The 25,164-nt window shown below is 46.8% G+C and overlaps 1 protein-coding gene and 1 non-coding gene across 3 annotated transcripts; one reads left to right on the top strand and one right to left on the bottom strand.

Annotated features, from left to right (window-relative positions):
- The first annotated feature begins 1,065 nt into the window (after nt 1-1,065).
- On the top strand, nt 1,066-24,042 carry PHF11 (PHD finger protein 11). Of its 2 annotated transcripts, none has more exons than XM_058276803.2 (10): nt 1,066-1,177; nt 4,748-4,869; nt 9,994-10,101; nt 11,631-11,752; nt 14,248-14,291; nt 15,699-15,838; nt 16,390-16,456; nt 21,384-21,515; nt 23,095-23,166; nt 23,433-24,042. In XM_058276803.2, the coding sequence occupies exons 2-10, from the start codon at nt 4,771-4,773 to the stop codon at nt 23,531-23,533; spliced, it is 885 nt and encodes a 294-aa protein (XP_058132786.1). In that variant the 5' UTR covers nt 1,066-1,177; nt 4,748-4,770; the 3' UTR covers nt 23,534-24,042. The 2 variants fall into 2 exon arrangements, with proteins under 2 accessions (XP_058132786.1, XP_058132785.1); XM_058276802.2 differs by lacking the exon at nt 1,066-1,177 and adding an exon at nt 2,340-2,431.
- On the bottom strand, nt 7,970-8,076 carry LOC111758823 (U6 spliceosomal RNA). Its single transcript, XR_002792975.1, has one exon. It is a non-coding gene; the product is annotated as a U6 spliceosomal RNA (small nuclear RNA).
- Nucleotides 24,043-25,164: the final 1,122 nt, after the last annotated feature.

The following is a 25,164-nucleotide window of genomic DNA, read 5'->3' as shown; positions in this document are numbered from 1 at the left end:
CTTTAATGACTTCTTATTTGTTCTCTCCTTCAGTTGTTACCTAAAAGTTAGATCTCCAGGGTTCTTAAATTTTCTTATCTTTTAAATTTCTAGCTCATTGCTTTATTTTTTATTTATCCCCCCCCTCCCCCCCGCAGTTGTCTATTCTCTGTGTGCATTTGCTGTGTGTTCTGTGACCACTTCTATCCTTAGCAGCAGCACGGGGAATCTGTGTTTCTTTTTGTTGCGTCATCTTGTTGTGTCAGCTCTCCGTGTGTGCAGCGCCATTCCTGGACAGGCTGAACTTTCTTTTGCGCTGGGCGGCTCTCCTTATGGGGCACATTCCTTGCACGTGGGGCTCCCCTACGTGGGGGACACCCCTGCGTGGCAGGGCACTCCTTGCGCGCATCAGCGCTGCACATGGCCAGCTCCACACGGGTCAAGGAGGCCCAGGGTTTGAACCATGGACCTCCCATGTGGTAGACGGACGCCCTGACCGCTGGGCCAAGTCCGCTTCCCTCATTGCTTTTTTATTCTACTTTCTGGGTGCATTTACCAATTGCATTTTTATTTCTGGTCTCATTTTTAATTTTTAAGCCTTCTCTTTGAATAGTCTTTAATAGCATCCTATTTTTGGTTCCTGGTTGCAGTATCTTAACTCTTTGAAGATATTCAAACACATATTCATACCTTTCTTCTCTTTTCATATTCTGTGTCCACCCTATTTTTCCCATAGGTTTGCTTTGGTCTTTCTCGTTCATGTTACAGGCTTTCCTCAGAATTCCAGTGATCCTTGTGATCTTTTCACATTTAAGAGTCAGACACTAGAAAGCTGATTACACCCTGTGGAGGCGGGGGCTCTTGGACCCTGGGCTTCACCACGACCAGCGGTCAGGATGCTCGTCCGTCCGCCTGCTGGAGGTCAAAACACTTGGCGCTAGCGCCGAGGACGCCGTGGCCGGAGAGGCGCGCGCCGCGGTTGAACGAGCTGCGCACGTCCCCCAGTGCGGGCGCGCGCCGCCCGTCGGCGAAGGCGGAACTGGGCGCACATCCGGCATGGCGAGCCGAGCGCGCAGGCGGCGCGGCGGGGGCGTGCCCGGGGCCCCTGCGCCCGGGGCCCCCGCCCGGCCCGCCGCCCGCGCCCCGCCGCCCGCGGAGCCGCCCCGCCGGCCCCTGGAGCAGCCCGCGGGCCCCACGGGTGAGTGCGGCCGGGCCGGGCCCCGCGCAGGCCCCGCGGGCCAGGCCGGCCTTCCGCTCCCGCCCACCGCTGCGGGAGCGCGGGCGCCGCGGGGCAGCGTTAGGAGCGCGGGCACCGGGCCGGCCCCCCGTGGCGATGCGTGCGCCCTGCGGGGCACCTCGTGATCGGGCGCGCGCTGCCAGCCGACGGGCACCCGCCAGCCCCTCTCCAGGCGCGCAGCCTCTCGCCTGCCCGCCCCTCTGGAGGTGGACCTTCCCAGGAGCGGGTCCCCGCTCTCCCGAGCAGAGCCGCGCGCCTCTCCCAGTTCGGTCTCGCAGGGCGCCCAGGGCCCGGCGATGGGCTGGTCACTCCCCACGTCCACGCCCCCGGCTGTTGGGACGTGTGTCCAGTGCAGTTTCCCAGGCACTGGGCCCTGCTGCACTTGACTTTTTACGCATCTGGTATACAGTGGAAGAAGTACAATGGTCAACTGCCATCAAAACTCTATCAAAGGGCCACACGAGGAAGAAGTCTCAGCCGGCCCCCTGAACTGTCAGAGCCCGGAGGGGTGACTCTGCGGGGTGCGCACAGCTCATTCCTCCCGTTGCACCCCTTTCGTCCGTGCTGGGGCGAGCTGCCTGGCCCCAGGGCCTGGCCTCTGGGTGCCTGTGTCGGCGGGAGCTGCAGCCTTGCTCACGCCTCCGCAGCTGGAGCTGGGCGGGGAGCTGGGCTGGAAGCTGCTGTCGTGATTCACGGCTTTGAGTTCCTCCTGCTGCTTGTTTCCTTAGCTTGTAACTTCAGTGGCTTCATTCTGTCGACCCTCACCTGGCTGGCAACGTCATTTTTTGAGAACTCTGGTTAGTCTCAGTGAATCTGGCCTGTGGCCCTCAGCAGAAGGTCTCTGGGGCTCCTGGCTGGCCCTCACGTCCTCACTCAGCTCTGAAAGGCGAGGGCGCAGGGGCTTTGTCCTGGGCTGTCTCTCTCACATGCCCCAGCCACTAGGGATTTCAGTGACTATGTAACACACTCTTACGGTGGGACATTTAGAAAGTCTTGGAGGAGCGCAGCATTTCCCTCCTCTTCTGACCACTCCAGGAACCCTCACTCCCGCCGGGGCCTCCTGCTTTTACCATCAGTGCTTTAGCCTCACCCACTGATGTAGGGTGAAGCAGATAATTTGACTCTCACGGTTAATCCCGGGCTTGAAAGCCACAAGGAAACCAAGCCTCTCACTCTCCCGCGAGGAGCCCACGGCCGAGCCCCAGGCAGCAGGAGGTGGGTGTTTGGCCAATGGCTTCATTGCCGCTCCAGGACGGCAGTGCGTGTGTACCAGACTCCACCTCCCTTCAGCCAGGTCCTCGTTTTCTCTTCTGGTCTCTGGACGCAAACCCAGTCATGGTGCCACTTTCTGTGATTAGTTAGGACTCTAGCTACAAGGGACAGAAACCCGCTGAAGGTCGTTAATCCAAAAAGGAGACCTTTATTTCAGCAATGCAAGAGCCTCTTACAGAGTTCAAGGGCAGGGAGCAGCTGGGCCTGAGGAAGGAGCAAGAGCCCATAGGTGGAGAACTGCCGGGAGCCAGGAGTCAGCCTTCTTGGTCTCTCATCACGGTTTTCCTCTTCAGGTCAGCTCTGCTTTCCTTTCCCTCTCCAGCTGACATCTCTGATACTAAGTCGGCATGGTGGAAAACACCCGCCGCGCAGCCCCCGAGGTTTTACATCTCCTCATCTTAAGAAAGCAGCGCACACAGAGCCAGGCTTATCCCCAGTGCCAAATGCTCCGGAGGGAAAATGTGCCGGCCCAGGTTGGATCAGACGTTCAGAGCTGGCGCAGCAGCCATGGGGTCGGGGGGGCGGGGGGTGTCACACGGCCCCACCTTCGCAAGTACCCAAAAAGATGCCTGCTGTCACCCACCGCTTCAAAACCCAATGTTATACAAGCAGCCACAACCAAAAAAACCCTAGTGGTTAAAACCGGCTGCCTGGAAGCATTCTTTGCAAGGCTTTCAAAATGCTTTATTACGTGTATTTCTACCTGCATCTCCTGCACTCCTCCCCAGGCACCGCACATCCACCGTCACCACCCACAGCTGTCCCTGGCTATCGGAATCTGTTCAGTTCCTGTGATCATATAGCAAGGGATGCCAAGTTATCCAAACGTAGTGAAGGATACCTGTGTTTGTAAAAGTCCCTATAGAATATGTGCTGCCCTAACAAATGACGGAGTGTCCCAGTCCTGTGCTTCCTCCAGTACAGAAGAATAAATGAGCTGGAAGAGCCAAGAGCTTGCAGACAATGGCGACCAGAAGTATTTCCGCAGGGGAACGCTCCTGGGAGGAACCCATGTGCCCACCTTCCCCGTCCATCCATTAGCCCCGGAGACGGGCTCCCGGTCGACAGCCCGCAACATGCGGCCACACGCTGGCGGCCCAGACAAGCACCACACCGTGGACACGCGGGACGGTGCCCCTGGGTCAGCCCCTGCCCGACGGTGACCTGCAGCTGTGCACAGAGAGGACAGCACTGAGCTATCACGCACAGCAAGGGCCTGGATGCCCTGCCCGGCACTCGAGTGGAAGACATGATGGTTTAGGGAGCTTCAGCTCTAGGGGCTTAACTATCTGACACTTGTTCCACGTCCTCGCAACACTTGTTATTTCCGGGGGATTTGTTTCATCTTTTTTTAAGTGGCTCTCCTAGTGGGTGTGAAATAGTATGTTGTGATTTGGGTTTGCATTTCCCTAACAGCTAATGATGTTGAGCATCTCTTCATGTGCTTTTTTAGCCATTTGTACATTTTCTTTGGGGAAATTTCTATTCAAGTCTTTAGTTCATTTTTCAACCAGGTTGTTTGTCTTTTTATTGTTTGAGTTGTAAGAGTTCTTTACATATTTTGGATACTAGACTCTTACCATTTCTCTCCCATTTGGTGGGTGCTATTCATTGTTTTGATACGTATCCTTTGATGCACAAAATTTTAAAATGTCTATTTATTCCCCTCGGCTTCTTCCCTTTCTCCCATTCCTCTCCGATTTAAAAAAAAATCTGTTCCCTACTTTCATGTGCCTTTCTCTCCTAATTGATTATAATGGTGAATTAAAACACATTGAAATGAAAGTACATTGCTCATTTACTTTATTAATTCACGTAGAATTTATTTTTGAATGGTACAAAGTAGTGATCTAAATTTATTTTTTTACATACAGTTAATCAGAGCACTTGGATACACCATTGTTTTCTTGTAAATTATTAATAACAATTATTATTATTAAGAGGTTGCTGTGGGCAAGGCAATGTTTTAAGAGCTTTGCCTATGTTTAAATTCCTGGTTGTCTTTCTTGATTAAAGCTTTTATTTTTAGGCATTTTTAAATTTTTTTTTTTTTAACTTTCCTTCCATTAACCCATTTTTAAAAAAATACAAAATAAGGTGTTTTTTCCACTTGGATCCCTATTTTTTTTTTTCTCCCTGGGAGTTGAAAATGTCCCATAAAGCAAAACAAGCGCCTTTTCTGCTGTGGAAGACTGGGGAAGGCATTAGCAAAAAAAGTATTTCCACTTACCTGTTTCTCACCAGGGATTTTACTTACAGGTATCTTTAAAATTGTAGAAAAAATGAAAAAAAGGACGTGTGCACTCTGCCCCTCAAATCTGGAATGTGGTGTGCTGTACTTTGCAGAAAAAGAGAATATAGTTGCTCATGAAAATTGTTTGGTAAGTTATCTGGAAACACATCAGCCATTTTAGGGAAAGACATACCAGAATAGATAAATGGTACTTTGGGCACAGAGACTAACAAATTAGCTGGGGTTTGGTCTTTTAAATTGGGATTCGTGGAGTATATTTTCTAACTTTTTAATGTCTTTCAGATCTTACCACATTATAATTACTTTTTATGTTATTTATTACATCAAAAACACAGGATGAATTATAGTTTAAAAAAAACTTCTGTAGAGATATTTTAATGAAATAGTTCAACTATAACAGAACACCCAAGAGACCTCCCATCTAGATTTATAAAATTGTAGCATCGAGTGATATTTGCTTCAGCGTTAGGTTTGTTTTTTTTAAGAAGTAAGACTCTTTCTGGTGCCCTCTTCCCTGCCTTCCCCATTAGAGGAAATCCCTTCGACACATTTGGTGTTTATCGTTATTTTTGTTTTTATACTTCCATCACATATGTTTAAATACTTATAACCAAGATATGATAACTATTTTACGTGCTCTTGAACTTTATGTAATGTCTATCAAATGCTGTAGGTTTTTGCGATTTATGCATGTTGATAAATGAAGCTCTAGCTCTCCATGTGAGAGTATTCCATTTCACTCTTTGTTCTGTAAGTGGACTTTTTTTTTATATGACTAACCAGCTGGCACGGACATTCTTGTGGTTCTCCTTGTCTCTGGTCTAGAGAGTATAGACGTGGAATTGCTGGGGCACAGGGTGGGAGCATTTTGCACGTCAGGGAAGGGGCCAAATCGCACTCCAAAAGAGATTGTACCACGTTCAGCTTCCATCAGCTGCCCCAGAGTTTCTTTTTCTCTTCATCCTGGCGAACACTTGATATTGTGAGATTTTCATTCTTGCTCTCTGATGGGTGTGAACTCTCCTCACTGGGGGAGTTGGGTAGCCCCTCGTGCTCTACGCCATCTGGTGTCCGTGTTGTGAACTGCATGTCCTTATACGACATCTTTCAGCCGTTAGTTTTTGCCTATAGATACACTCGTTCATATATAAATTCCAATGCTTTCTTGTATATATTGGCTTTTAATTTTATCTATGGTATTTTCCACCAGCATTTAATGTACTTAAATTTATTGTTTGTGCTTCCTCTGCTCCCTGCCCCAACCCATCCCAAGGAATGCTTTTCTGTGCTAAGGGTCTATCGTTTTGTTTTTCCCCCCTCAAAGTTTTAACACTTTTGCTTTTCTCTTTAGTTTCTTTTTTTTTTTAAAGATTTATTTATTTATTTAATTTCCCCCCCTCCCCCGGTTGTCTGTTCTGTGTCTATTTGCTGCGTCGGGAAGTGTGGGCGGCGCCATTCCTGGGCAGGCTGCACTTTCTTTGGTGCTGGGCGGCTCTCCTTACGGGGTGCACTCCTTGTGCGTGGGGCTCCCCTACGCTGGGGACACCCCTGCGTGGCAGGGCACTCCTTGCGTGCATCAGCACTGTGCATGGGCCAGCTCCACACTGGTCAAGGAGGCCCGGGGTTTGAACTGCGGACCTCCCATGTGGTAGGCGGACGCCCTAACCACTGGGCCAAGTCTGCTTCCCTCCTTTAGTTTCTCAAACCAACTGGCATTTATCTTTGACTGTCGTATGTTGTGATCTAGTTTTTTTTCATGCTTTCCCCAACCCTATTTACTGAAGTCTATTCTTTCCTCCCTGATTTGTAGGGATAAGGAGGAGTCAGAGGATGAGGATTATTTGGTCTTTCCGGCGTGTCGTGTCAGGCAGAGTTCTGGGAGCTTAGCCTCTATTAACCTGTGAATCCTCACAAATCCCCCAGAGGAAGGGCTGTTTTCGTCACCCCACTGCAGCTGGGAAAGCTGAGGCATGGAGAGGTCACGTAGCTCTCGGGGCCCTGCGGCTGGCACGTGCGTGGGTCGAGTCTCCCCAGGACCGGCCCGCTGGGCTCCCACATCCTTCTCCTGTCTCCTCGGCTCTTTTCCCGCTCGCGCTCTGTTGGTCGCTCCCTTGGCGACCCCTAAGCTGGACAACACTGTCCTCGCTGGTACGTCCGTATGAGAATAAAGCTTGGGAGTTTTGGGCACTTTGGATTTTGGAAGCCACTTTTGTCAAATTTCACAATTCCTCTTGGAATTTTGAGTGAAATTGTATTGAATTTATAGATGAATGTGGGGATATCGATGTCTTTATAATGTACAGGTCTTTCCGTCCACAAACAGGGTCTACCTCGCCAAGTACTCAGGTCTTTTATGAATTTCAAAACTTTTCATTTTTTTTCTATAGAGGTGTAGAACTTTGGGTTAGGCTTATTCTTAGGTCTTTTTAAAAAAATTTTTCTAATATTTAAAAAAAATGAGTTATTATTGGTATATACAAACACTGTTGATTTTTACTTTTTAAATCTTATCCACCAAGCTTGCCAAACTCTTATTAGTTCCAAAAATCTCTAGATTCTTTTAGGTATTGTATTTGGATGATTCCTCACCTGTAAATATGGACAATTTTTTCTTTTCAATATTTAAGCCTTTTAATTTCTTTTTCTTATTTTTAAGCTTATTTTTAAAATACTTTCTATTTTTGTTTAAAGATACATAGATCACACAAAATGTTACATTAAAAAAAATAAGAGGTTACCATATACCCCCCACCCCCCACGCCTCCCACATCAACAACTTCTTTCATTAGTGTGATGCATTCATTGCATTTGATGAATACATTTTGGACCATTGCTACACAGCATGGATTATAGTTTACATTTTAGTTTATACTCTTTCCCAATCCATTCAGTGGGTTATGGCAGGATATATAATGTCCTGCATCTGTCCCTGCAGTATCATTCAGGACAACTCCAAGTCCTGAAAATGCCCCAATATCATGCCTCTTCTTCCCTCTCCCTGCCCTCAGCAACTCCCCTGTACACTGTTTCCACATCAGTTTCTTCCATTTCGAGAGTCATGATAATTCTATAGTAGAATACCAATAAGTCCACTCTAATCCATCTTTAATTCCTCCATCCTGAAGACACTGTGATGGTGATGTCCACTCCATCTCTAGATTGAGAGGGGGCTTAGATCCCACGTGGCTGATGGATGGAATTCTGCTCGCCGCTGTAGACTCTCTCAGAAAAATATGGAACACTTCACAAATTTGTGTGTCATCCTTGCGCGGGGACCATGCTAATCTTCTCTGTATCATTCCAATTTTAGTATATGTGCTGCCGAAGCGAGCACTCTTTTTTCTTTTTTTATTGTATTTGTCTAGAATATTCTGTTCTAGTGATGATTAGAAGCAGTGGAAGTGGGCAACCTTGTTTCTCTGGTTAGTGCTGAGGTCTGAGTCAATTTGCATATGCTTTCAGTTTTAGTGGTGTCACTTTAAGTTTAGGAGGTTCTCTTTTACTTTTAGTTTGCTGAAGGCTAAATGAGTACTGAATGGTATGAAGTCCTTTTTTCTCCATCTAAGGAAATGACCTGCTGGGTTCACTCTCTGTCTCTCTCAGGCCAGGCACGGTATTAGATGCTTTTTGCTGTTGTTGTTAAGGTTCACAATTTGAAGAGTGATTTTTTTTTTTTTTTCAAATCTCAAACTTGCAGAAAAGTTGCACATACAGCACAAATAACTTTTCTTCCCGGAACATGATGAGAGTAAGTTGGAACGTAATGTGTCGTCATCCTGAAGTACTTTAGTGTATGTTTCCTACAAACAAGCACGTGCTCTCACATAATCATAATGTGACCATCCAAATCAGGAAAATATCTGATACATTACTACCATCTAATTGTCAAGCCAGTCATGTTCCTGTTAGCCTAAGAGTATTCTTCAGAACAAAAAGTTCCAGTTTACACTTGGTCTGTGGTTTCCATGTCTTGAGTTCTCCTTTTCATCTCTTGAGTTCTGCTTTTCATCTTCTAGTAATACATGATGTGCTTAGTTTTCTGCTGCTAAACTCTTTTGAGGTTAACACTATTTGATCCTGATGTCTTATTCTAACACACACTAAGGTGAGTCTGCTATTTCAATTAGCTTTATTAGATATAATTTACATAAGACAAAGGGCATCCATTTTCAGCGCACAATATGCAGATTTCTGAGACTGCAGAGAGGAGCCACCCCGCGGCCGGACACAGACAGAGCCCTGCCCTCACCCCGGGAGACCCTCCGGGCGCGGCAGGCCGTGCCTCCCACCGCGGCTTCTGTAGATTGGTCTCGTCTCCTGCAGGATTTCATCTGCGAGGAATCCTGCTGTACCGATGCGCTGCGTTATGCCCAGATTCTTTTGCCCAGCGCAGTGCCTGGAGATCCCTCCCATCACGTGCACCTGTGTTTCTGCCCCACTCCCTCTGAGTGCAGAGTAGTTCCATCGTATGGCTAGATCACAATTTGCTTATGTATTCATATGTGGTATTTCCTGCTGACAAAGAAATCTGCTACAGACATGAGGGTATGAGTCTTTGTGTAGACATATACCTTCGTTTTTCTTGGGTAAATTCCTGGAATTGGAATCGCTGGGTCAGAAAGTGTGTACTTCGGAGGGATGGAAAAATGAATTGGCTAGCATCCTGTAAGAGACACTTTAAGCACAGAGAAAACATTTCTTTAAAAATGGAACATTGGGGAGTGGGTGTAGGTCAGTGATTGAGCGCCTGCTTCCCACATACAAGGTCCTGGGTTCAATCTCTGGGACCTCCTGAAAAAAAAAAATGGAACAATGTAACTCCTCATCTAAAGCCAAGTGCGCTGCAATACCGCTTCTTCCAAAACTGCAGGGCGAGGAACGTGTGGCTCTGGCAGCGATCAGGTAGGCTGCCTGCCTGCCATCATGTTAAGTGCTCTGCCGCAGCGGTCAGGCCGGCCATCCTCGGTCCGCCGCTGTCACTGGCGATGCACACGGCAGCCTCGTCCGGGCTCTCTTGATGATCCGCTCCTGGCTGCCCCTCTGTGGCTTTCTCTCTCTCTGAATTTCATTCTGCTTCTAAAAGACTGCAGTGTAGGATTGAGACCCACCGGTCGAGGGGCGGGTGACCTCATCAGAAGGTCCTACCTGCAATGGGTTACACCCGCAGGAGGGGCTGACTTGAAGGCCGCGTCTGTCTGGGCTGCCCAGCTCTAAACCAGCACAATCTCTCTCCCCCCGCCCCAACCTGCAGCTGTACTCTTCAGGCCTTGTGGAGTGTGAGGTCCACGTGCCGTTCAATCACGAAAGGAACTTTGACGTGGGATCAGTAAAGAAAGAAATCAGCAGAGGAAAGTGGTTGGTGAGTAGAGAAGGTTTTATTCCCTAGTCGGGATAAACAGACCCTGAGGGACGTCTTTAAAAGAAAGCCTGTCTGATGGGTAAGCCAAGGATAGCGAAGCGTGTCAGTAGGCGGGAAGGAGGAGCGCCTGCGCTGGAAGCTGAGATGAGACCGAAATGCCAGTACTTTAAAATAAGCCCCACGTGCTCTATCAGTGAAGTGGCTCTCCATTCGAGTGCTTTCGGCCGGAAGCATAAGGAACCCCCAACTCAAGTGGCTTTAACAAGGGGCCAGGTCCTTTCCCTCTGCCTCCTGCCCCCTTGAGCAGGTCCCCTGGCAGTCCTGGGGCGCTCCCTTCCTTCCTTTCCTTTCCTATCCTCCTTTCTTTTCTTTCTTTCTCTCCCTCCTTCCCTCCCTCCCGTCCTCCTTCCTCTCTCTCACGCTCACTTCTGTTGGAATTTTCTTGTTACATGGTAGCTTGTGCTGCCTCTGGAGTACGGTATGAACTGCCTCTTTCCCAAGGGGATTAACTGTCCTTCAGTTCACGCAGGCGGAGTGTGGTGCTCATCAGCCTCCCACACGGCTGAGTCCCTGGGCCAGTCAGGTTTCTTCTCGTCTCGTCGGTGGCCACATACTGTCCACCCGCCCATCTCTCAACCACCTTCACACATGAAATACCAGGGGGCTTCATCAGCCAAAGCAAGGGGCTACATAAGTTCCACTAAGAAAAAACTCTCCTCACTCAAGTTTTTTTTTTATTGTTTTCTTGGTTTTTTTTTGCCATACTACATAGAGTCCAAAGAGGTTTCACTTGCATCATGTCACTTTATGCTCAATAGTGATTCTGGGAAACGACTGTTGTTATCCTCAGCGAGCATCTAGGCTGAGAGAGGAAGTGTTGGCTGGAGGCACCCCCAGGTGCACTCCTTTACACAGCTGCCAGGCCCTAGTAATTACAGGAGCCCAGGCACCGGATGCCTCAGGGCTTGCTCTGCATCCAGTACCATTTCCTGCCTAGTTTTGCCCTGTGCTGCGAGGGAAGTTTCAGGAGCTGCACAGGGCGACAGAGGGACGCTTCAGCAAGGAAGGACGGGGCGGCCATGCTGTCCTGTCTAACCTTCCTTCCTGGGTTCTGACTTGCTCATCCTGCAATCTCTCTGCCTACTCACCACTCCCTCCTCCCCGCTTCTAGCCCCTCCTCTGCATTTTACAGCCTGTCTCCAGGCCTCCACTTACCTCCTCACAGGACCCCTTGCCTAGAGGCAGACAGTTTTGCTCACTTTGCCTTTTAGAAGGCTTCTTTCTTCTTTTCATTCATTCGTGATTTTTTTCAAAGAGCAATTGTATTTTTGAAATAAAAAGAGTTTTCTGCTTTTAACCAGACTGTTCCAAAAGAGTCTATGCATTCTAGTTAGCTGAGGATATAATTTTGCTAATGGGATCCATGGCCAGAAGGTAGGGCTGCTGGCTAAATACTGAATGACAATTTAAAATTTAACAAAGATTGTAAAAAAGGAGGTGTTCCTCAGTAAAAATCTGTTATTCTGTAGACATGCAGCAGTTGTGGTGAAAAAGGAGCCACTGTGGGATGTGATGTAAAAGCCTGCAAGAGGCAGTACCATTTCTTCTGTGCCTTGAGTGATTCTGCAGCTCCAGATCAATACACTTACAGGTAAGAAACCCATTTTAAAACCACATTTTGGGGGCTGGGGCAAGGAATGGTTAGATTATAACAGAGTTTTAAAGTCAATTTTATACAAATAATTTCCAAGTAAAAACACAGCTGGGAGGGTGGGCGGTGCCCACTTGGAAACCTGACTATACAACTTCTCTGAGTATCACAGGGATTTCTTAAAAGAAGTTTGTTAAATAATTTTAAATCTGATTTTTAGCAAGTCCCCATTGATATTTTGTTCCAGAGACATTAAGAAAGGAAATCTGTAAATAAGTTAATTTTGTACTGTACTTTTTATATTTGATTTGCTGAGACTCTCATAGGTTATAATAGTCTGAGTTTCACTTTATTTACCTTCGCAAAGAGCTCTTTTGTTATGACGTTTACAATGACCTTAAACACCCACTCAAAAGACTATTATTAGCAAAGCTACCAGATCAGACCTTCAGAAGAGGTCAAGTCCATGCCATGGCTAAAGCATATATGAAAAAACACTGAGCGCAGATTAGTAAAACTAATGAATAGGGACTCAGTAAACTAGATTTGTTATTTTTTCATCATTTTATCAAGTCCATGTGAACGTCTATGCATTTATAAATTGAATTGAAATATTTGGAGCGCTCAGAATACACAAAACACCTTGCTGGGTTCTGTGAGACAACAAGAATAAGACATAGACCAAACCTCTGAAGTTCTCCTCTCGTGGGAGGAGCAGCGACGGCAGCGCCCACCGCAGCAGGCAGCACGCTAGGGGCAGGAGGGTTCCAGCGGGACGCGCTTGGCCTTGAGGTGGTGACTGCCGAAGCTCAAGGACGAGTAGGGACATGGGAGCTCACTGTTAAAGTTTCTCTATTTTTGTACGTGCTCAACATTTACTACAATAAAAATTTTTTTAAGTACCTGGCAAATAAAAGTGATCAGAGATAGCAGAATCCAAAGGGGAAGGACATTAATTTAGAATGGGGGGTGGTGGAAAGGGCTGTGCCTGGGAAGGCTGCATGGAGCAGGTGGGAATGAAGAATTCTTGCATTCCCATAGGTGAGGAGGGCACTGAGTCAGCACCATAAAGCAAGGGAGATGTAGCTAGGGGCTGGAAGGAAGGTTCCTTAAATTCACTCTCCATTTCTTTTTTTTTTTTTAAGATTTATTTATTTTTATTTCTCTCCCCTTCCCCCAGTTGTCTGCTCCCTGTATCCATTCACTGTGTGTTCTTCTGTGACTGCTTCTATCCTTATCAGCGGCACCAGGAATCTGCGTCTCTTTTTGTTGCGTCATCTTGCTGTGTCAGCTCTCCGCCATTCCTGGGCAGGCTGCACTTTCTTTCGCGCTGGGCGGCTCTCCTTATGGGTGCACTCCTTGCGCGTGGGGCTCCCCTATGCGGGGGACACCCCTGCGTGGCACAGCACTCCTTGCGCGCATCAGCACTGCGCATGGGCCAGCTCCACACAGGTCAAGGAGGCGCGGGGTTTGAACCGCGGACCTCCCATGTGGTAGACGGACGCCCTAACCACTGGGCCAAGTCCGCTTCCCTCCATTTCTTAGTCATAGCTCACTCTACTACTTTTGTCTCTCCTAGAGCATTCGTTGATCAATTCTAGGCAATCTGTAGGTCAAATCTAAGTTCTGGGGGATGCCTTGTTGACGTTGACAGTTATTTCCCACCCCCTAACCCCCACTGATGCATGAGATTTTTCACTATTTATTGTTGAAAATCAGCAGGATTTTGTCTACTTGTAGAAATTTGCATGCCTTGGAAGATGTTTGATCTTTAGACATCTTTTTTTTTCCTTTAAAGATTTATTTATTTATTTACCCCACCCTGGTTGTCTGTTCTCTGTGTCTATTTGCTGCATCTTCTTTTTCTGCTTCTGTTGTTGTCAGCGGCATGGGAATCTGTTTCTTTTTGTTGCGTCATCTTGTTGTGTCAGCTCTCCTTGTGTGCGGTGCCATTCCTGGGCAGGCTGCACTTTCTTTGTTGCTGGGTGGCTCTTCTTAGGGGGTGCACTCCTTGCGCTTGGGGCTCCCCTAAGTGGGGGACACCCCAGCGTGGCAGGGCACTCCTTGCGCCCATCAGCACTGCACATGGGCCAGCTCCACATGGGTCAAGGAGGCCCGGGGTTTGAACCTTGGACCTCCCATGTGGTAGGCGGACGCGCTAACCACTGGGCCAAGTCCGCCGCCTAGACATCTTCATACAATGAAATCCCACTGACCATATAATAAGATATTTAATCAACACTCGCTCATTAGAGAATATAATGATCTTTCCGAGGTTCAGAGAGGACAGAGGGATCTGACAAAGCTTCCCTCTGCACCTGATGCGAGTCACGAATTTTACACAGGTTTGAACATTTTTCTTTAACCACTAAATATTTAGGGTGAACCATCATGTAAATAGGTTAGTTCCTTTTGAAAGCACATGAAAATAGACATACTATCTGAAAAGTGACATCAATAAAAAATAAGCATTCTTTGGAATTGTATATTTCCAGAGTACTCTGCCACGAACACAAAAACTCAACCAAGACACACAGTGGTAAGTCCTAAACGTCAGTATTACGGATTAAAGACAGGTAAGACATGCAATAATCTGACGAATAACCTTACTGAACTAAAAGTACAACTTTTAGAGTTAGGATTTTGCCTATTTATAAATTTGCCAATTTCTTTGTGCAGTGACATAATAGACTAATTTTTGTTCCTTGTGAACAAGACCTACTCTCAGGTAAGCCATTCTTTGGTATCGTCCATCCTCGCCACAACCACAAGACCGACCTAAGACAGTGTGGACTGTCATGACTGCTACTTCTAAAAGAATATCAGAGTTTTCTGCGGATGGAATCGGGACAGTGCTACAGGCTCCCTGAACGAGCATTTCCTAGGACTGTGTGAGCGTTTCAGGTCCGCTAGGGGCAGCGGGCCCAGGCGCCCAGAGTGTTAGGTGCATGTGCACCGAGTGCCTCAGTGCAGTGCCAGAGCTGCAGTGTCTTACTGAAATCTGAGAAGGTCACCGGAACGGGAGTCAGGACCTCATCGGAAAAGACCGTTGCGTGCCACGCCGACTGCGTTTTGCTGTGTGCAGCAGCCTCCGCTCTCTTTCCCCCTTACTAAGTCTTAGGGAGCCGCACTGGACACAAGCGGGTCCATCTCGTCTTTTCAAGGTTGTGTAATTCCACTCAAGTGTCCCAGAGTTTGTCTCTGCTTCATGGACATTTAGCGTATTTCCAGTTTTTTTCCTGTTACATTTACTATTGCAGGTGACATTGTTCTCCATACATCGTGGCTTTATGCTAATATTTTTGAGGGAAAATTTCCTATTAGAATTGCTGGATCAAACAGAAAGCAGTGCAACTCTGGGCAACTATTGCCTTCCAAAGAAGCTGTGCCAGTTACCCAAATGTACACAATTACCCAAGCCTTTGCAACATTAAGCATCACCTTTGTCACTCTGATGGGCAAAAATGTCTGTTAAGTTTGCGTATCTTTACTTATGAGTGAAATTGAATGTATTTCTCTATCTTTCGACCAATTGAATTTGTGTTCCTATGACCCAATCTGTTCATGGCCTTTGGCCATTTTCCTACTCAATTATTTGTCTTTTTCTTATTGTTTTATAAGATCTCTTTATATTTTAAAAATGAGTCATTTATCATACATGTTTGAAACAGCCTTAATTTTTCACTCATCTCTTGACTTTGCCATAAGTCTTGGCATATAAGGAGTTTTATCCTTTACACTTTATGTAGCAAACCTCAGTCTTCTCCTTAATGGTTCTGGTTTGTAAATGATTTAAATTTCCAGGTGATTTTTTTTTTTGAGGGGCCAGGGATTGAACCCAGGGCCTCGTATGTGGGAAGCCAGTGCTCAGCCACTGAGCCACACGGGCGCCCGAGCTGGCCTTTTCATTTGTGTGCTGGCTTGTTGTTTGTTTTTGGCTTTTTAGGAGACATTGGGGGCCAAACCCAGGACCTCCCGTGTGGGAAGCGGGCGCCCAACCACCTGAGCCACAGCCGCCCCCCAGGTGACTCAGGGGCCTCAGCAGCGAGTGAGGAGGAGGAGCGCTCCGCTGACCCTCACTTCCCGGTAACCAGACCTAACTCTCTTACACCTTTGTTAAATTATTCCACTAGAGGGCATCTGTGTAGCATCTAGGTGGAGCTGAGGCTGTGCCTGCGGGCGCGCTTTTGAGGAGAATCCCCTATTCAGGAAGCTCTTAGGTCAGTCCCGATGGACAGAGGCTAAAGAGATGCGCATTTCAGAGAGGGTGGACTCTCCCGGAGCAACATTCCCTGCGCTCCAGGCAGCAGCCCTCGGCACCACGGCAATGAGCAGGCCTGCCCCTGCGGGGACGGCAGGTCCACGGCGGGCAGGGCACCCGGCCTGGCCTGTGGCGCAGTGTTCTGGGTGACTGTCGTGTGTACAGCGCATGACAGTGCCTTTGGGATGCGAAAGCCTTCTACACATAGATTAAGAGGAGCCGCAATGTCATTAACACACTCGATGTTTAACATCTGGAGATGAACATGGGGCATAGCATTGAATTACGTGCAGCAGAAGACTGGATTTCATTTTAAGCAATATTAAATGCCAGGAGTAAAATCAGTGTAAAGCAATCTTGGGTTTTCTTGTTCTAGCAACCTAAAGAAACGCCGTGCCTCAGTTCCCCTCAGGAAGTGACGGAAGAGCGTGGCAAGGACACAGGTTTGCTGTAACTGCTGCACATAACAAATACGGCCTGCTTTAAAAAATGATGATCCATGTAGTTCAAAGTTGATACCCCCCCCCCCATTTTTTATTTAATGGCTTGTCTGTTTATTCCGGTTCTGTGGAAAGATAGAACGGGATTAATTAGGGAACCAGTCCTGCCTTTTCCCCTTATTCCCCCACGGTATATTTAATCAAAGTTTTGCCAATCCTGAATTAATTTCCTAATATTTTTGGTTACATCTGAATGTAAATCCTGTCTCTTCTTTGGTTTTTGAAAACCCTTGTTTTTCCTCCCTCCTCTTTTTGGGGCACTGAGTTGTCAATATTGAAACTTTTGGTACACCCACTGTACTGAAGGAAAAAGAAATGCTGTGAGTCATGTCTAAGGAGGCCCACATTCTAGAAGGAAACTTAGCACCACATTTCAGTCTTTCCTTTTCTAGACTTATAGTGATTAAGAAGAGTAAAAATCTTTTAGCATACTTATCTGCTCTCTTCTAACTCTACTTTCAAAATAACCTGGGTTGGGATGCCCATTTGCTTTTTGGTGTTAAGAAAGGATATACTTCCTAATCCAGAAGAAGCCAGGGTTGCCTGAGCAGGGATACATGACCCCTCACAGGTGACCCTCAGGCAGTCTGAAACTAGTGAATTGCAGCTTTCTGTTTTTTAAGAAAATAGATGGTCCATATCAACACATAGTAACTGTGACAGAAGAAATCAGCAGAGGTCTGGCATTTCAAAGATTTGAAGCAAAAATGAAAATCTTTTTCATTCAAATAGTTATTCCAAGCATAGAAATTTTTATTTTTCTCTCTTCACTTTTTCTAACATTTCATTCATGGTGTCAGCTTGGAAAAAAGGTGTGACAAAACACAATAGAAGAGATGTAAAGATGCTGTGTTATTTTTTAAACAACAGTTCTATTGAGATATAGTCACATGCCATACAATCTACCCAAGGTATACAATCTGTGGCTTTTAGTATGACCACAGTGTTGTGCACTCATCACTACAAAAACCTTTAGAACAATTTCGTTACTCCAGAAAGAAAAACTCCACACCCCTTAGCAGTCACCTCTCAATCCCACTATCCTTCTCCAGCCCTAGATGACCACTAATCTATCTCCATAAATTAATTTATACTTAAGTTTTATATAAATGTAATCATATAATACATAGTACTATGTCTGGTTTCTTTCACTTAGCATAATGTTTGTTTGCCTGATGTTAATATCTTATACCATTAACATACATTTGTTCAGTTTCAAAGAAAAAGTCATATATGAGTATCACCCATATTCCTATCTCACATGAGGTTTCACTGTGCTCTACAGTCCCACGTGACATTTTTGAGCTTTCCTTCTAGTAATATACATGACCTTAGCCTTCCCCTTTCATCCCGTCATAGCCATATAAAAGCACTGCTAGTTACAAACACTATGTTGTACTTTCAATTTTTCTAGTCATGTCCAAAGATAAACCAACAACCTTTTTACCAATTCTGCACAAATTAACCCTCAGCTTTCCATTCTCTAATCTCATTCTATTTTCTGGTAACCCAAATTCTAGTATCAACTTTATGAGTTTACACTATTTATTTTGTTCATAATAGCGCAGTCATACAGCATTTGTCTTTTTGTGTCTGGCTTGCTTCAAACAACATAATATCCTCCGGGTTCATTCATGTTGCCATACACTTCATGATTTCTTTTCTTCTTACAGCTGCTTAATAGTCTACTGGGTGTATTTAACCAGTTTGTTTATCCATTCACCTGTTGATGGACACTTGGGTTGTTTCCATCTTTTGGCAATTGTGAATAATGCCGCTCTGAGCATCTGTGTGCAGATGCCTGTCCATGTCACTGCTCTCAGTTCTTCTGGATTTATACCCAGTAGTGGTATTGCAGGGTCACGTGGCAAGTCTGCATTCAGCTTCTTTAGGAACTGCCAAACAGTCCTCCACAGTGGCTGGACCATTCTGCATTCCCACAGTGAATAAATGTTCCTGTCTTTCCACATCCTCTCCAACACTTGTAATTCTCAGTCTTTTTAATAACATTGTAATTCTCAGTCTTTTTAATAGTGGCCATTCTGATAGCTGTGAAATATCTCATTGTAGCTTTGATTTGGATTTCCCTAATCGCTAGTAATGTCAAACATCTTCTCATTTGTTTTTTCGCCACCTGTGATTTCTTCTTTGGACAAATGTCTATTCAGGTCCATTTCATCTAGGTGGTCTAGTTTGTTAGCATACAATTTCTCATAATATCTTCTTATGGTCCTTTTTCTTTCTTTCTTTTTTTTTTTTAAATTCCCTTTTTCCTTCTGTGGGGTCAGTCACAACTTTGCCCCTTTCATTTCTGATTTTCTTTCTTTCTGGTGGGTTGTTCCTTTTTGGGGGGAGTTTAATCCATTCACATTCATTGATATTACTACAAGTGCATTATTTACTTCCGTCATTTTCTTCTTTGGTTTTCATATGTCATACCTTATTTTCATCTCTCTTTTTTCTCTTTTGGTTATCCTTTCTGCTATTCTTTCTTCTATACTTTCTTCCAAGCCTCTCTCTCCCATCTTTTTCTTTTGGGCTGTAGGCTTCCTTTAATATTTCCTGCAAAGGCAAATTCTTTTTTAAAAACTCTCTTAGCTTCTTTTTATTTGTGAATATTTTAATCTCATCTTCATATTTGAAGGACAGTATTGCTGGATAAAGAATTCTTGACTGGCAGTTTTTGTCTCTCAGTATCCTAATTTTATCATACCACTGTCTTCTCACTTTCATGGTTTCTTATAAGAAATACGCACTAAGTCTTACTGGGCGTCCTTGTATGTGATGATTTGATTCTCCTTTGCTGCTCTCAGAACTTCCTTTGACGTCTGCCATTCTGAGTAGTGTGTGTCTTGGAGTAGGTCTATTCAGGTTTATTCTGATTGGGATACGGTGCACTTCTTGGACATGGAAGTTCATTGCTTGTGAGAGAGTTGGGAAATTTACTGCTATTATTTCCTCAAATACTCTTTCTGCCCCTTTTCCCTTTTCTTCTGAAACTCCCATGACATGTGTTGCTGCATTCAACTCCCTAAGCCCCTGCTCATTTTTTGCCATTCTTTTCTCTTTTCTCCTTTTCAGTTTCAGCTTTGTCTTCCATTTTCTTCCGTCATTTTGAATCTGATGTTGTATGCCTTTAATGTGTTTTTTTTTTTAAATATTTATGTTTTTAAAATATTTATGCCCCTTTCCCCGTTTCCCCCATTGTCTGCTCTCTGTCCGTTCGCTGTGTGTTCCTCTGTGTCTACTTGTATTCTCATTAGGCGGCTCTGGGAACCCATCCTGGGACCTTCTGGAGTGGGAGAGAGGCGATTACTCTCTTGCGCCATCTCAACTCCCTGTTCTGCTACATCTTCTTCTTTTCTCTCTCCTGTGTCTCTAGTTGCAACATCTTTCTGTGTCAGCCCTCAGTGTCGGCCAGGACTCCTGCGTGGGGCAGCATTCCAGTGTGGGCTGGCACTCCGCGTGGGCCAGCTTGCCTTCACCATCTAACCCTGGACCTCCTATATGATAGGCAGGAACCCAATTGGTTGAGCCACATCCGTTTTCCCTATAATGTGTTTTTGATCTCACCTTTTTTAAAAGATTTTTTATTTCTCTCCCCTCCACCCCCCAACGTTGTCTGGTCTCTTGCATCCATTCGCTGTGTGTTCTTCTGTGTCTGCTTGTGTTCTCGGTGGCTCCAGGAATCTGTGTCTCTTTTTTTGTTGTGTCATCTTGCTGTGTCACCTCTTTGTGTGTGCAGCACCACTCCTCGGCGGGCTGTGCTGTTTTTGCACAGGGCAACTCTCCTTGAGGGGTGCACTCCTTGTGCGCGGGGCTCCCCTACACGGGGGACACCCCTGCATGGCACGGCACTCCTTGTGCGCATCAGCACTGCACATGGGCCAGCTCACCACATGGGTCAGGAGGCCGTGGGTTTGAACCTCGGACCTCCCATATGATAGGTGGGTGTCCTATCAGTTGAGTCACATCCGCTTCCCTTGATCTCACGTATCTTGTCTTTAATTCCCATGAGCTCTGTTTTTAATTCCCATGAGCTCAGGTTTTCAGTTTCTTCTTTGTGCTCACTCAGTGGCTTCCTGATGTTTTATCTCTTTAGCCATATTGTCTGTCAACTCATTAATTTATGTGCATCTTGTTGATTAGTTGTCTCAAATCCTGTTTCTTTAGGGCTTTATTATATTCCTTTGCTTGAACAACTTCCACCTTCTTAGTATGGCTTGTAATTTTTTGCTCACATCCAGGTACTGGATTAGGATGGTGAGTTTACCCAGATGCTCTATTTCTCTTTTTGTAGGGGTTTAGTGTCGGGAGGCTGTGTGTTACTGCTATTCTTTGATTCTTGGTTCAGCCTGTTCTGGGTGTTAGGATTGTCCGTTAGGCGCGCAGATCCGGGCCCTCTACCCCAGTAGGGGGTTGCAGACCTGTTCCGAGGGCCCTGGGGGAGGGAGGGAGGCTGTAGAGGTCCGAAAAAGCCTCTTCCTTAATTTCCCCATGTGCAACTCCTTGTCCCGCCAGCAGATGGTGCTCCTCAGCAGCCCTCAGACTCCAGAGCCCGGTGGTAGCATTTTCAGATCTTTTCCTTTGTCCCTCTCTCTTCTGTGTGATTTTCACCCTTCCCCTGGTTTCCTAAACCCAAGAACATTTTTTTCCAGGCCATTTCTGCATGTCCCCTAGCTATTTTTCTGGGAGAGAAGTCCGGTGTCCTTCTAACCTGCCGTCTTCCCGAAAGTCAGCGTGCTGTGCTGTTTTAGTAGTTACGCTCACCCACCTCTAGGCAAGACCTGAAGAGGTGGGCATAAAGTGTGATTTATGCTGAGGGACTGAGGCAGGCCATTTCCTTCTAAAATACTTTTCTTGTTCCTAGATGTGAATGGGAAAGCTGCTTTTCTTAAGAAATGTAAGGAAGCGGGGCTTCTGAATGATTTATTTGAAGTATTATTGGAAAAACTTATTTTTATTCATGAAAGACTCATGGATGATACTACTTCAGAAGAAGGTACTGGAAGAGCAATATTTCTACATATGGAGACTTCCACGGGCCAAGGTGTAAAACAAACCAACCCCCTGAAAGATAACACAATCTCCTTTCATGCTATTTTTTTTCCTTTTTATCTCATTTAAAGTCACTCTGCTGTCTTTTATAAATCAACAGGATATGGGTAATTCATAAATCCAGTAATTTAATAAAAAGTACCAGCTCCATGTACGAGGTCCCAGGTTCGATCCCGTATCCCCTAAAAACAAGCAAGCAAGCACAAACGAAAAAACACCTCCAGGGAGCTGCTGTCCACTCAGTGGTCGAGCGCCAGCTTCCCGTGTACGACAGCCTGGGTTCAATCCTCAGCCCTGTTACCTAAAAAAAAAAGACAAGTTCCTACTACCTCGAAAGTTCTGGCTTATTTATTTTTTTAAAAGGTCCTGGGGCCAGGGATTGACCCCGGGTCTGGTATATTTCCTAGAGGTACGTAACTAAAGTTGAACACTGAGAGAACAGGTATGTTCCAAACTAGTTTCCGTCACCTGTCCACTGCCCCACCCCTCATACTTACTGCTTAAAAATCTGAGAATGGTGCTGCTGGTTTTGAATGGAATCAACTTCCATTCATTAAAAAACCAAGTGTCTTTTTTCATAATGTTGAAGTTTAACATATAAAAGAAAAAAATATTCTAAATGACTTATTTGGTTTAGTTAAAAATGAACTTTCATCAAGAGCTCTTTGGGATGCCTTATTTAAAAGGCAAACTTTGGCAGTCTTATTGGAGGCAACAATGTGAAGTATTTGCCTCTTTGAAAGGGATTATTTTCTGTAGCACAGAACTGAAGAGTGACGTTAAAGAGTGAGCACGTCCAGAAGCTCATTCGTTACATCCTTTGGTTTGCGTATTCTTTCTATAGCCAGTGCTTCTCAAACTCGAGGATGCCTGTCACCTGGAGAGCTTGTCCAAGACACTGGGCCCCACCCCCGGAGGTTCTGATTCAGTGTGTCTGGGGTTGGGGCCAAAGAATGTGCATTTCTAACAAGCTCCCAGGTGACAGTGCTGCTAAGACTGAAGTTTTACAGTAGATAAGTGCTCAGTTGGCTTTCCTTGTTTTGGGTTATTTGCTGAGGTGTTTTTGTCTATATTATTTAAATTAAAATTAACACTGGGAAGCTGATGTGGCTCAACTGATAAGAGCGTCCACTTATCATATGGAGGGTCCAGGGTTCAAGCCCCAGGGCCTCCTGACCTTCGTGGAGCTGGCCCATGCGCAGTGCTGATACGCGCAAGGAGTGCCCTGCCACGCAGGGGTGTCCCCTGCATAGGGGAGCCCCACACGCAAGGAATACACCCCTCAAGGAGAGCTGCCCCGTATGAAAAAAGCACAGCCCGCCCAGGAGTGGTGCCACACATATGGAGAGCTGACGCAAGATGACACACCACAAAAAAAAGATGCAGTTTCCCAGTGCCGCCTGACTGCCAGCAGGCGCAGAACACACAGTGAACGGACACGGAGAGGAGACAAAGTGGGGGAAGGGGAGAGAAATCTTAAAAAAACAACACAAAAAACCCTGAAAATGTTTTTCTCCCTCCAGGTTATGAAGAAATTGGGACTTCACTTTTGGGCTGTAGATTGTTTGAAGATACATTTGTAAATTTTCAAGCAGGTATGAGCTATGAAATAACCTACAGCAGAGTTTGGATGTACTTACCCTACACTGACATGCACTATGCAGATGATAAGTGATAAGATCATATTTTAGAACATGCTTTGTATTTTATTGAGAAAAGGTCCTTACAAAAGCAGCATGGCCGCCTCTGGCGTGGTGACATCTTTTCGGGCGGAGCCCTGTCCCGTGGACTGGTATGGGACATATTATGTGTAATAAAACTACTGACTAATCTGAAATCACTTTATTTCTTCATGTCACAGCAATAGAGAATAAAATTCGTCAATGTGAAGAAAAGCAGCAGCAGATGAGCACGGAGATCGAGCTACTCCGGGACTTGAAACAAACGCCGTGCCCTCTTTAGAGGAGTGCCCGGCGCGGCGCCAGGCCCGGCTGTCAGAGCCCCCTTACCTCCCGGCCTCGGGCTTGGCAGGACGCAGCAGCCGCCAGGCCGCAGGCTGCGGAGCCCGCACCCCCAGGCCCGGCTGGCAGAGCCCCCTTACCTCCCCGGCCGCGCGAACCCGCACCCCCAGGCCCGGCTGGCAGAGCCCCCTTACCTCCCCGGCCGCGCGAACCCGCACCCCCAGGCCCGGCCTCCAGTCCTGTCCCCCCGCGCGGGTCCGCGGCGGCGCTCGCTCCCTGACCCCTCGCCCATCCTCCGGTGGCCCCGGTCACAGCAACGCCCCGGGCGCCCCCACCCCGCTGGGCCTTGCAGTCTCTGGATTCCAACAGCGCCCCGGCGTCCTGCTGCCCTTCCAGAGCTCCCTGTGACTGCCCACCCAGTCCCTCGTCAGCACTCTGCTCCCCGCCGCTGGCCTCGCTCAGTGGGGATCAGTGGGGATTGCTGGCCGCACCGCGTGGAGCCGCGAGCGGGTAAGCGCTCCAAGGACCAGAACGCCTGGCCCGGCTCCCTGCTGCTCTCCCCTTCAGCTTGCATCCACGCCCCAGCACCTAATATGCTCAGTAAACGTTTGATGAATAAATGTGAAAACTCTTGTGTGCCTTGGTCCAGCCCCTGGTGCCTCTGAGGTATCATAAATTTGAATACTTATTTGTACTGTCTCCAGGGCGCATGGAGTCTGCTTCTTAACATCTCTTTTCAGCTACAGCCATCATCTGGGCCTCTAGCTTCAAAACTAACACCTAAATGTAAAACTGGATTCTTGAGTAAGAACAGCAGTGGGAAAGATGTTCAGGGATGAACAGGTTTTTTTCAATCTAACAGCATAAAAACAAAATTTTACGTGCACAGCTTGAGAGCTGGCCCCTGAAAGCGTCCTGTGCCCAGGTGACTCGCCCTGCCTCTCCGGACCAGGACGAAGGCCGCCTTTCCACGTGGGTCTGAGCAGAGTGCCCAGCACAGCACCCAGCACACACTACTCAGAAGGCTATTTGCTGAAGGAACATGAAAAACAGACAAAAGGGCACGCCCATCCCTGAGTCGAAGCCTCAGGACCAAGCAGTTTTCACCTGAGGGACAGCTACCTCGGTGGTTTGCAAACGCGGCCGCACAGCAGAACCAGCGGGAGCACTTCCAGGTCAGTGGTCCCAGGCTGCGCCCCCGGCCCACTGAACACAGAGCCCCCCGGCTCTGGTCCCAGTAACGCCAACCCTCCCCTAAGAGGTAATAGTTGTGATATCATGATCTTTACTAAAAATTGTTTCCCACATTGCTTTGGAATTTCACCTGCTACTCATGCTAAGTAACCTGGCACAATGAGCAACGTGTATGGGGGTCACACGGTAGGAAATACTTGGCAAACTGTTCCCACAGACCTGGCATGGCCTTCAGCTTCATCACCTACCACGGAAAGACTTAAAAGGCACTGAAGGTCTTGGCGGCTGCGCTTGGTTGACGGCCGCAAAGACACAAAGAAGCCGCTGCAGCTATCAACGCCAGGCTCCGGCTTGGTCAAGGACGCGCTGGGATACAAGCGGACTCTGAGGGTGAGCTGGTTATCCTCACCGACAACTGCCCGGCTTCAAGGAAATCCA

The sequence above is a fragment of the Dasypus novemcinctus genome, chromosome 15, assembly GCF_030445035.2.
Source record: "Dasypus novemcinctus isolate mDasNov1 chromosome 15, mDasNov1.1.hap2, whole genome shotgun sequence".
NCBI classification, from domain to species: Eukaryota; Metazoa; Chordata; class Mammalia; order Cingulata; family Dasypodidae; genus Dasypus; species Dasypus novemcinctus.
The sequence above is the reverse complement of the archived record's forward strand: the minus strand, read 5'-3'. Positions and strand labels throughout refer to the sequence as shown.